Below are 12039 nucleotides of genomic sequence, written 5' to 3'. Positions count from 1 at the left end.
CAAAATAACTCATCTCTGTTCAGTCTCGGATTAGTGGTCCTTCATTTCATCGGACGTGAAATGAAATATTTGAAGGAGTGAAATGTAGGTCATTGAGAACACCATCAGACAGCAGCGCTCAGGCAGCAGCATGCAGACCCACGTTTGTCTCCCGTATCTGTGAGGACATTCTCAACCGCCCGTGGGTATTTGTAATGACCCAGTGACAGCATTTCTCTGCTGGCGGCTGAGGTGCTCAACGAAATGAATAACTCTGACCAGCCAGGAGAGAAGCAGAGCGAGAAAGAGAGAGAAGAGAGTGTGTGTGCGTATGTGCGTGTGTGTGTGTGTGTGTTAGCAGCGGTTGTGTGTGTCAGTTGTGAGAAGCGGGGCTACATGTCACATGTCTTCAGACACTATAGCTCCAGTCCCCACCGGCTCCAAACAATCTACAACCACCCGGAATCTCCAACAGAAGCTGCGCGCGCTAGATTTGTGCCAGCAGCACAGAGGAAATGTGCCTCAACATCGTCTTTCTTGTCGACTTCACCAGGCCACATGTTACTCTGGCGAGGCCTCAAAGCCTGTGTCACAATAGGAACTCAGCGGAGCCAATAAAATCAACCTTCGCATCCCGTTAAGGGGAGATTGAAGCTCCCAACTGTGGGCTGAAACTCCCAGGGATGCAAACACATTCTCTTGTTTGTTTCCAAGAGTTCCTCAAGGTGTGGCTTTAGATGTGTTGTATTCTGTCCTTCTGTCCTTAATGGATATAGATTCAACATGATGAAATTATTCATCCACACACATATGAATTATTCAGTGGTGTGATTTGTTTTCCCTTCATTTTTCCTCCTAAAATGCACTAGAGGGCATACGGGGAAGGGAAGTCCCATTCAGGTCCTGGCACATCTCGATTTCACCTCTCCCATCTCTCACAACATCTGAAGTTATCTCTGTGGCTATAGTTGGACAGGGCCATTATATTTCTACGTGCAGTTAATGGACTTTTTGGCACGAGCTGTCATTTTATATAGATGCAATCCTAAGAGGGCTTTACTTTGCCTAAGTGTCTCTGTTGCTAATCAGCGAGGTCAAGCATCCATCTGGCAATTGTTTGATGCCTCTCGTTTGGTAAAATGCGCATTACCACAATGGCACTTCAAAGTTATGATGCAACTGCACCATACTGGAACAAATTATATATATTGAGGAATTGCAGACTATAATATAAAGCTTTAAAGTCGTATAGAATGCATCTAAAAATGATATTTAAATGTATGTAGCTATGTGTGCTATACTTTACATGTGTCACGTTGAGGGTCGGGGGGTTGCGTATCAAAAAGCTTGCAGCATGGCAATCATTAGAACCTTTTGGCTCCTCTGGTAAGCAAGCCATGCTTCCTGTATAGGGCCCCAGAGGATTCAGTGTGCTAATTATTTACTGAAGCAGCAGAGACTATCAAATGAGACCCCGCAAAGACTCTAACTGTGACAGGGGGCTGGTGGGGAGGGGGGAACCCTGACAGTGTAACCTGGGAAACATGCAAATGATTGAGAAGAGGGGGGTTGAGAGCGACAGGGAGAGGGAGGGAGAATGAGAGAGGAAGCAAGGTATATAATAGTCAGTGAGCTTTGGGCTGGCGGTGGGGGGTGAGCTGTGAGAGGGGTGGTGGTGCCGGTATGGGCTAGGGAGGGGGAGATGGGTGGCCGAGGCTCTGTGGTGAGTCAGGAAAGGTGGGGCCACCGCGTGACACAGCAGCTCAGTATTAGGTTTCAGATGCATATGAATGGCTCACCGCTGGCTGGGCTCTGGCTTTAGACGGGGGTGGGGGACTGCATGTGCTCGCCGTGAGTTCCACTTTTTGAAACTAGATTACAGCTAAACTTAATCCTGGAGCGGGAAGGTAGGAGGGGGGTCAGGACGTCCGCTGTTATCATTAGATTGAAGAGTTAGTTAACCGAGTTTCACATTACAACTGCAAACACCCCGATCGGAGTGCCGCACCCAGAAACGACACCCATGAGGAGTGTTTGCATTTGTCTAACCTGGGTAACACACAAAAACATATTGCCACCCATAACATACACACTCACACTTACACACATACTCACAGACACAACCCCCCCCCCACACACACACACACACCCATACACATACACACACTTCCCAAAATGGGGGGAAGGGTTCCACTGCTGTCTTAAATCCGCGCATCTGGGCAGAGAGCCAGACCAAATTTCCTCAGCAAAAAACAAATATGCAAGAAGAAAGCACTGTGTTCTAATAATACACTAATATCCACTCCATTTGATTTGAGGGCAACAACATGATCTGATCAACAACAATGTATAACCAGATACAGAGCAGTGAATCATCCAGAGCAATACAACTAAACATGTAACTTAATAAAAAAACACACACACTTTAATCTGGATTAGTATGATTTCAACTCACCAATAACATCCTACATGCATTATGACCCAGACGTTGGACTAATGTTGCGGGGTTTATGCCCTTTTAATGAAGATTAAGCACACATGGCTTATTGGAAAGTGCAGGGGGCTACCGTGGCTGCTGTAATGCCATAAGATTAATATCTGGCACTGAGTCACAATTAATTGTAAACAAGGTTATGTAAATACTAAACTGGCCGCAATCAGGTCATCCAAATTGAGCGATTGTCCACTAAGCAGAACATCCACGTAGCACACGCTGACCTCCACCAGGAGAATCCATACAATTAAAGTAACACCCAGATTTTGGGGTGAAAAGAGAAGCAGGTGTGCGACTGAGTTCCTGCCCCTCTTAAGAGATAATTCACATGACTGATGTGTGACCTCAGGCACCTCCTTTCAAAAAAAACTGACCTCTACCAATGAGATCTTGTCAGAAGTGATTCTGGGAGGAGTGATTGAACTGTTTGTTTCTGTGTCGACCAGACAATAGCGCTGGCAGCTTAAACCGGCCGCGACACAGCGCTCCTCCGAGCTTCTTTGGAATGTCCCATTGCCTTTGCTAAATAATGAAAAGCTGCGGCGAAGCGGACCAGGAAGGTTACTCGCTCGCAGCTACACACACTTGTTCATGTATCCAGTCCACATCAAGTTGAATCTGAATCATGAGCAGCACTTTTCCTGCTCTATCCATTTGCCTCTTATCTCTCATTGACTCCCTTCCTACATGTGTGTGTGCGTGTGTGCACGTGTGTGTATATCTGCCAGAGTGCTAAAACACCATGAGGGAATTGGGCCTCTGCCACACCCCCCCTCACACACACACACACACACAGACACACACCCTCCCTTCTCACAAATGTGAAGGGATAGTAAATATCACTGCAGCAGATGGGACCGATGCGCCCTCTCTGCCTCTCCGACCGTACACAGGGAGGGCAGAGCAAATGGATAGCCATCAACAGCAGCAGGAGTCGCCCCGGGCCAAGACCAGAGCAGAGGACACAGACTGGACTGCTGCTCAGGCAGGCAATTTTACAGACAAATTCTCCCTGACTATCAGCAAGGGAGCCCGCACGACATTATGAATAAGCACATATAAGGTTTTTATATTGGAGATTTTATAGCAGAGAGGCACCCTGGAAATAAACACAGCGTTCCCTCATCTGGATTTATAAGATAGGATGTTTATGGCTGAAGGTTTACCGTATGGCTTTTATTTTAAATAGCCTTTCACCTGTTTGGATCATACCCCAGACCTCACTCGCACACAAAGAGCGAAGGGACCAACCACTGGTGCGTCATTTCAATAAACTGTCACAGCGCTCTCAGGATCTGTAGGGCGCTGGCAGTGTCTAACAGCATGACATGCTTGTATAACAGAGCAGGAGAGGGGAGCGCTAAGACTGAGAGGCTGTCACCGCAATGATCTCCATCTCACACAGCACATTTGGAGCAGGCGCCATAAATCCTGCTTGCTCGTCAATTAACAGACAGTAAACAGGTATAAATTTAGGCAAATGATGTTGTTATTGTTGTTATGAAACCTTCAGTGTGGCGAGCATATATCAGTATTCCCATAGCAATTTTAGACAGCCTCCCACTGGGAGGAGTGGGAGCGCATGTGGACCAAGGATGACACAACACGGAGTCTTACTGCGCAGCGGCATAAGCTAAACAGTGATGTAATGCAACTGAGCTCACCGGGTGAGTGTGCGTGTGTGGAGAGGAAGAGGGAAAAGATGTGAGCAAATCATAGTAGCTCACATTATTACTGGATTTAACATCGGCACTGTGTATGACAGAGCCTGGTCACTAAGAAACTGTACCTTGGGAGATTTAAGATGGTATTGACGTGTTTTAGATGTCCACTTTAAGCAACTTGCAAATTGGCAGATCAACACCCCCGCAGCCTTCAGTTCTGTGCCAGGGGTCTTTGTATAGGTGTCACGTACAGCGTTCGACTGTGACATCCTGGGTTATATGAATGATTTAAACGCTCAAGGGAATGGAAATTACTTTCTTTTGTCGCCACAATATCCCCCTTGCTGGATTCCTTGGAGGACGCTATCTTATTCAGTGTCTCCCGAGCATTCTAGATTTCCATCTATTTATTTAAGGAGGAAATAGAAGGAAATTTCAACGGGTCACTAATTTCATTTCAACATGTACCAATGGCATTAGCCCTGAGCAGATATTTCAGAGGAACACAAAATCAATGTTGAGATTCTATTGGGAATAGCCCTGGAACCCATTAGCAACTTTGACCAATAGGTCAGGTAAAGTAATAGCTAGATAAATGTTTTATTACAGATTCGCAAACTGACTTAATGGGGGGGTTAGTACCTGTGCAGCCATGCATGGCAAATATTCATCATTAGATTCTATTGCTGTAATGAACACAAATCTCTCAGTGGCCGAGGCCTCTGGTTCTTTATGTATGATCTGTAAAAGCTGGGTCTCCTGGAGGCAAACCTCAGAGGAGACAAAAGGACGCATCTGTGCTCCTCTGGAGGCACACGGGAGGAAGACCTTTGCTGTGAAAATGTAATCAATGTGTATGTTCACAGCTTATATAGGATTTGTTACGGACTATGTGACATCATATGCGGCTAAATGTGCTGCTCTCGTGGTGTGAACTTTTATCATAGTTATGTTATGTTTGCATATGCGAGTGATGCTTTCTGTAAGTGTTCTGTTTTTTTTAACCCTTTTCTTGTACTCTTTGCTGAAGATGATGTCATGGGATGTGCAGTAGTGCAGCCCTGCAGCTTTCTGTTGTATGAAGTAGTTCACCGACACACAAATCAGCCAAATAAATCAGATACTGACTGATGGAAGAGCTGCTGTCACCATTTCAGAGCCCCTGGAATAACTATTGCTCAAACCCACTCTGACATACTGCTTGCTTTCCCCACATGTCCATTCACAGCAGATGTTTTGAAGTGTGAATGGACTTTGCTCAGGCAGACCTTGAGAATTTACTTTGATTTCTGAACTATACTTAAGAAGATAGCCCTCTGCATCTTTCCATTCTATCTTGTGGCAGAGCCATTATTTATATTTCAGTGAACACATGTCAGACTCAGACAGTTCTTCAGTCCTCTATTCACATACTGTAGCTCTCAAGCCGTTCTATGCTGGACTGAGTGCTACTTTTCTGAATGGAAGCCAGACAGAATGAGAGCTCCCACACGCTGAGGGGAGCGGCTCCTGTTTCTAGCTCCGTCTCCAAGGGGACAAGCAATCCCACCAATCACATCGCTCAGTGCAGGCAAGCGGGCAATTCAATTTCTTAAAGCAGCAGCGTCTATATTGAGAGAGGTTGTAAAAGAGGCTCAGCCAAGCTGCAAAGTTGAATACACGAACAGTAAAACATCTCAACACCGTCATTTACAAGTTTTCTTTTTATCCTTTTTATTAAATGTGAATTCACATGTTAGTTTGAGCCCATCCATTTCAGAGTATCCGCCTACAATAAATAGGCATCATTCTGTCATCACATCCTTTTGTAACGCAACAAATAACACATTTGTGTACATATATTCACAAACTGAAAGGACAGTCGATGGTGGTAGGTACTTATTTATTAAAAGATGAGTCAAAGACAGTTTCACACTTGGAATGTGAAGTAACTACTGCCTAGAACTTCCAACAAATGTCTCGGCATATAATTAGGTCATATTCCAAAACCTTTATCAAACAGACTTCATATGTAAGACCCACATAAAAATAAACAATATCTGTTTTTTTAAGTGCAAGAAATAAAAATACAGGTTCATGGTTAATGTTTTAAAAAAAAGAAGGCAGTCTTCAGTTTTAAAATAAAGTTTCATTTCATGAAACAGGACTATGGAATGTTCTTTTTTGCTTGCTTGTTAAACTAATGCCAGACCACTGTATTAGACTATGCCCTATTGCAAATCTCTTTTTTCCCTCATTTCCAGATTCAGATTGTTAGTTGACAATTTGTACCAAAAATCAAATCTTGTGAGTCGAATAACATTCAATTGGTGGTATTTATCCATTTCCATATTATGCATCACACCACGAGGCCATATTCAATTGTTTTGTATCAGTTCCAGCTGATTTGTTTATTTTTCTGCCCAGACAGGCTTCAGCATCATAACACCAAATGATGTTGACAGTGCACAAGTCTGTTTTTCCATCACTTGCTACAATTGTTGATGGTCTGTATCTTAAGAGTATATATTGCACAAAAAAATGAGAGGGGGGAAAAAACAGTATGTGCCATAAAAAATACCAAAATCCAGTTTCACACCTGCGATTGGGACCCATCCACATATCACGAGTATGATATACATAAACTCCTAACTTTACTATATTACAGTACATATACAATCTTGAAACTAGTTCCAGCTCTGAGGTATGTGTTCCCCATGATGCCATTGTATCGTCTACAAATACTCAACAAATCTGCTCTACAACTGTACAAAACCTAGTTTAAAATCACAAGGCATTTTTGATGCAAGTCTTAATTTAACTTAATCCTTAAAACCAGGACTCCCTTGCATGCTAAAAACAAATGATAAAGGGAAGAAGTGCCTGAAACTCACTGAAAGCACAGTAAGTACATTCCCTTTTTAACTGTACAAAAATATGCCTGAAAATATCTTACTTTTCTTTTAAAAAGATGAGGTCTGTTATGTATCAAAATGTTTCCCCCCTGCATCTGTACTCTGCAGAAGGTTTAGGCTGCTTTAATTTTCCAAACCAGGAGGTAAACGGAATCAGTTAGAAAAAACAAACAAACATTTTGCGGCATTTAAGAAATTACATAAACCGTTTTTGTAAAGGAACATCCTGAACAAATTGTCAGTTCACAGATTTGCTTCGAGTCAGTCCACAGTCCGTTTTCAGCTCCCTGCAGTTTGTTTTGTGTGTTTTTTTTTTACGTTTTAAGAGGAGAAGATGCATAGAAGTTCACAGATTTTTCCCTTAGTAGTGGTCCGTTTTTAAGCTGAACAGTAAATGCAGACCTACGGGAGGAAAAAAATCCATAAAACCCTGTCATGCTGCCAGAAAAACGTCTGCAGACTTTGCTTCTTTTTAGTTTTTTTTTGTGTTGTTTTTATTTTTTGCTACCAGCTTCATAAGCATCTCATTCCTCAAACCCCTGGTCCTCCACCTTTGGAGCGACCCACAAAGGGGCAGAACTGGGGACGGGGGGACAAGTTGACCGGGACACATATATAATTTCATCTCTCCCTTCTCTGTTATTACTAGAGGAACTTTTTTCTCTTTCTCTCTCTTTCTTTCTCTCGTTCTTTCGGGTTCAGTATGTGAACACCAGGTCGGAAAAGTTCGCCTCCAGCCAGTCCCCGGCAATCATCTCGCTGAGTTCTGGCGTGCAATAGTCTGGGAATTCAAAATGGGAGCCCAGGCTGCCCTCGCTGAACGAGTCCAGGTCCTTATCCACTAGAGACAGGGAGAGGTTTCCTGAATTGGGGTTGCCCAGCTCCGAGCCAGAGGCGCTGGGGGCGAAATTCAAACTAAAGTCAAACAGCAAATCGTCCGCGTCCTCGCCAGAAGAAGAGGAGCTGCTGCTGCTGCTGGAGGAGGAAGAAGAAGAAGAAGACGAGGAGGAGGAGGAAGATGTGGAGACCGACCTGGAGGATGCTGGTGAGACGGCAGCAGCGTGCAACGCGCTCTGCTTGGTAATGTTTTTGATATTATAAAAGAGTCGGTTGTTGTTCCGCACTTCCTCGTACATGCTCGCCCCCTCCGACTCGGCCGAGGAGCTCAAAGTTGGACTCGCGGGAACTTTGGCTACGTTGTACGGCCTCAGGCGCTCCTCGTCCCCCGGCTTAATCCGCATCCGGTAGTCGTCCTCGTACTCGTCGTCGTCGTCCTCGTCGGTGAGTTCACTTTTGACAGTCTTTGTAACTTTTATGCTGGGAAACACGCAGTCCTCGCCGTAGCTGTGGTGGGACGACTTGGAGCCGGTCTTCGTCTTTATCTTGGAGCACTTCTTGTTAGGAGTCTTTGCTATTTTCCCGCACTTCTCCGGAGACGGCGCCGAGGATTTGGAGCTGTCGAGCTTTGGTTTTTTCTTCGGTCTGTACTTGTAGTCGGGGTAGTCGGCCATGTGTTTTAGCCGCAGTCTCTCCGCCTCCCGGATGAACGGGATCTTCTCGCTGTCCTTCAGCATCTTCCACCTCTTCCCGAGCCGCTTGGAAATCTCCGCGTTGTGCATGTCCGGCGACTGCTCCATGATCTTTCTCCTCTCGATCTTGGACCAAACCATAAAAGCGTTCATGGGTCTTTTGATGTGGCCGGTGGCTGTCTTGCACCAGTCCGGGTTTATCGGCACCGGGCTGCACGCCATAAATTCACTCTCCTCCGAGTCGGTAGCCTCCCTGGACATGCTGCCGTCCGTCTCGCTGGTGTCTGTGTGCTGCACCATGGTCCCCCCCCTCTCTGGTCGCCGAGTCGCTCTGTCTCCGGACGCCGCAGTGCCTAACAGCCGCACTGCCCAAGACAGCTCAACTCTCGGTTCTCTCGCCGGTTCGGTCCACGTCCTCTGTCCTCTTGTAAGCGTCTCTCAAAGCTCTGCACTCTTTTTCCAGAGTTACAAACTGCCTTCTTAACTAGTTATCAGCTTTTTCATGTCCCCTGCGTCACGGCCAGCCGCCCAATCACGTCCCTTCCACTCCGCCCAGCAGTCTCGATTCAAGACTCCCCTTAACCCTTTTCTTCCTCCTCCTCTTCTCCCCGGCTCTCATTGGGAGTGGAGGTGGGGATTTGTGGTACACAGTGTCTGGGGCTACACGCCGGGCGAGACAGGCATATTAAACACGCGGTTAGAACGATGCGCACCCGGGATCCAAAGCGCGTATAAAGCCGCGGCAAAAGCCCGGAGCTGCCCCCTTATTTTAAGGCTAGAAACGGGAGTGAAGGGGCAGACTTTAGAGTAGCGACTGTGGCTCAGACAGAGGTGTCTGGAGGAAAAAGATGTAGGTTAGTGATTATTTGCCTCTTTTTTCCCCCTCCCCTAGGTTGGATACTGAAGGTGGCGCTTGGACACTGTTGCAGGCGTCTGGATGCGGTGCCTGCCTGCCTGCCTGCCTGCAGACGGAGACATTAGAGCAGATGGTAATAGCAGCTTTAGGAAGGGACTCGATGCTGCTATCTTTAACATCACATCACAGTTATCTATGAATGTGTTTTCACACACGTTTTCCCTTTTTTGCAGGAGCCCCCCCAGCTCCTCCTTCCCCCTCCTGTTTTCATTTGAATTAAGGAAATAGGTCAGTAGAACATCCAGTTTCCCCAGATCTTGTTTACAACCTGTATGAGACAACAAACCTTTACTGGCAATATTTTTTTGCTCACCTCCCCAAAAATATCCCACTCGGATATGCGATATCAAATATTTTTCTTCTGTAAAGTGAACACCAGAATCACAGTCTACAGTAAGCACATGCACACACACACACGTCACGCCCACTATGATTTCTTATCCGTTTTGAATAATGCCCTTGTAGTACAGGATAAAGCGTGCATGCAGAGGCAATAACAGATTCAAACAGCAGCATTTGGCAGTGCAGCCCAGAGTTGAGCCCAAACAGCCAGCCGTGGATGCAAGGCTCCCTGCTGAGTTTGCTGTGTCAAGAGGCAGTGGCGCATCTAGCTGGCGTCTCCCGTACCCCCCCCCCCCCCCCCCCCCCCCCCCCCCCCCCTCCTTCCAACACACACACATACACACCCCCGGCTCTGGGTGGTAGCCAGCAGTGTGCTATTGGAGGCCGGGGCGATAAGGCGTCCTGCTTTTTTCTCTCAGCTTCGTCCCCTAGAGGGCAATCACTTACCCTTTTGAAACCCTCCCCCCACCCAGCCACCGTATTTCCCCCAGCTGGGGCTTAAGAAGTGTGTGCACTGATACAGAGGGAGGCAGATAGAAATGCAGAGAGAGGGAAGCATGGGGAAAAAATAAAGGAAGACAGAGGCACGCGGGGGGGAAAGAAGGAGACGGAGGCAGTTTGAGAGAGAGAGAGAGAGAGTGATAGAGGGGTCCCTAGCCTTCCATCCTTGGAGCAGAGACGCAGGAGGTAGTGCCCCCCTCTGTCTCCCCCCCTCCCCTCTCTCTCTCTCAGACAGAGATAGGGCTGAAATGCTTTATCATGACCACCCTGTGCTGATTAAGCCTTATCAGATATATGTGTCGGAGCAGGAGTCTCAGGAGGTTGGCGTACGCACATGCATGTTTCACTGTCAGCGTGTTTTTTTTTCTGACGGATTCATTTGAGTGATATTTGATCCCCCGATCGGCACAGACGTGGATAGAGCAGGGTATTTTTTTTCTGAATAAACTGATACCATGGTGTCATATTTAAGTAGAATTTGCAAGCATATAGCTGCATGGAATTCTAGGAAATCGTCCTTGCATGTGCACTTGAAAAGCGGACATTCCCCTTAGGCAGGAGGATGGGAACTTAATGTATATCATCCCTTTCAGATTTTCCAAGATGAGCTCATTCCTTCACAGAAATACTATAAAAAAATATTTTTTTAAGCCATATCAAACAAAACGATGCAGCCCTTGAAAGGACTCCATATCATGTCCCCACATATCTGCTGCAGCCAGCCCCGTCTCTTTATATGATGGTTTCATGCTGGACATGAATCACCGCACTGCTTAATGATGAGCATGCAGGGTGGCTGTCCTGCTCATTAGCATGGCTCATTATTGGCTGTGAATGAGGTGCTGGTGTCAGCCCATGCAGCCTATGAGTCATCTTAGGGAGGGTCTCAGCGCCATGCCTGCTCACACAGATGTACCGGGACCCCCCTCCCCCCTCCCATCTACCTCATTCAGCGACTGTAATCAGTATGAGTGAGGAGCAAAGGGAGTTGTGGGATACTGACACATGTTGTGTTTTCATTTCTTTTTCACTCTAGAGATTAAATATGATTAAACGGGGAAAATCCCGAGATTTGCATTATCACTACATGATTTCTAATACCAGGCACTTTCTAAAGCCCTGAAGGCAGATGTTTTAATGCTTATTTGCTGCTTTTAGTGTCAGGGGAGAGGACATTTTATTCGAGAGCGATGGAGTGTTGAATTAAGCGATGGTTTTCATGTAGGAGCATTGAAAGAGGGTTTCAGGAGAAACAATTCCCTTTGCATTGCTTATCTAAAAGCCCCCCAAAGCAGCTGCTGCTCTCACAAAGGGCCAGTGAAGCGTTAGATCAATACTAACCCTGGCTAGAGGCTATCTGATGCTCAAAATGCATGGATCCATCTCCTCTGCATAGCCCTGAGACAGGTGTGGACTTCTGCAGGCCACTATCTGATGGCTTCACAATGAGGAAGGGGGGGCGGGCGGGGTGAAAGCTCATGTGGGGGGTAAAGGGGAGGTGTTTTGGTAGCACATAAAAACGCAAATTAACTTTTCACTTGACAGACGTGTTCTTGAATGTGCTGTGTGTGCTCAGGTTACAATGTTGATTGCCACGCTGTGAATGGCTGTTTTTCTAGCCCACATAGTGGAGTCACTTTATGTTAATCCGGTGCTATGCATGGAATTAAGGCAGCAACTCCCAGCAGTCTGCAAGTAGTATCTGCCCAGTGTCTTTCCG

The 12039-nt window shown here is 46.3% G+C and overlaps 1 protein-coding gene across 1 annotated transcript; it reads right to left on the bottom strand.

Annotated features, from left to right (window-relative positions):
- Positions 1-7307: 7307 nt before the first annotated feature.
- On the bottom strand, positions 7308-9018 carry sox11a (SRY-box transcription factor 11a). Its single transcript, XM_076165640.1, has one exon. The coding sequence runs from the start codon at positions 8858-8860 to the stop codon at positions 7730-7732; it is 1131 nt and encodes a 376-aa protein (XP_076021755.1). The 5' UTR covers positions 8861-9018; the 3' UTR covers positions 7308-7729.
- Positions 9019-12039: the final 3021 nt, after the last annotated feature.

This window comes from Genypterus blacodes, unplaced genomic scaffold (genome assembly GCF_046128005.1).
Source record: "Genypterus blacodes isolate CSIRO-AG114 ecotype Tasmania unplaced genomic scaffold, CSIRO-AGI_Gbla_v1 ptg000147l_1, whole genome shotgun sequence".
Classification (NCBI taxonomy): Eukaryota; Metazoa; Chordata; class Actinopteri; order Ophidiiformes; family Ophidiidae; genus Genypterus; species Genypterus blacodes.
Note: the sequence above shows the minus strand (reverse complement) of the source record. Positions and strands in the feature narration are given on the sequence as shown.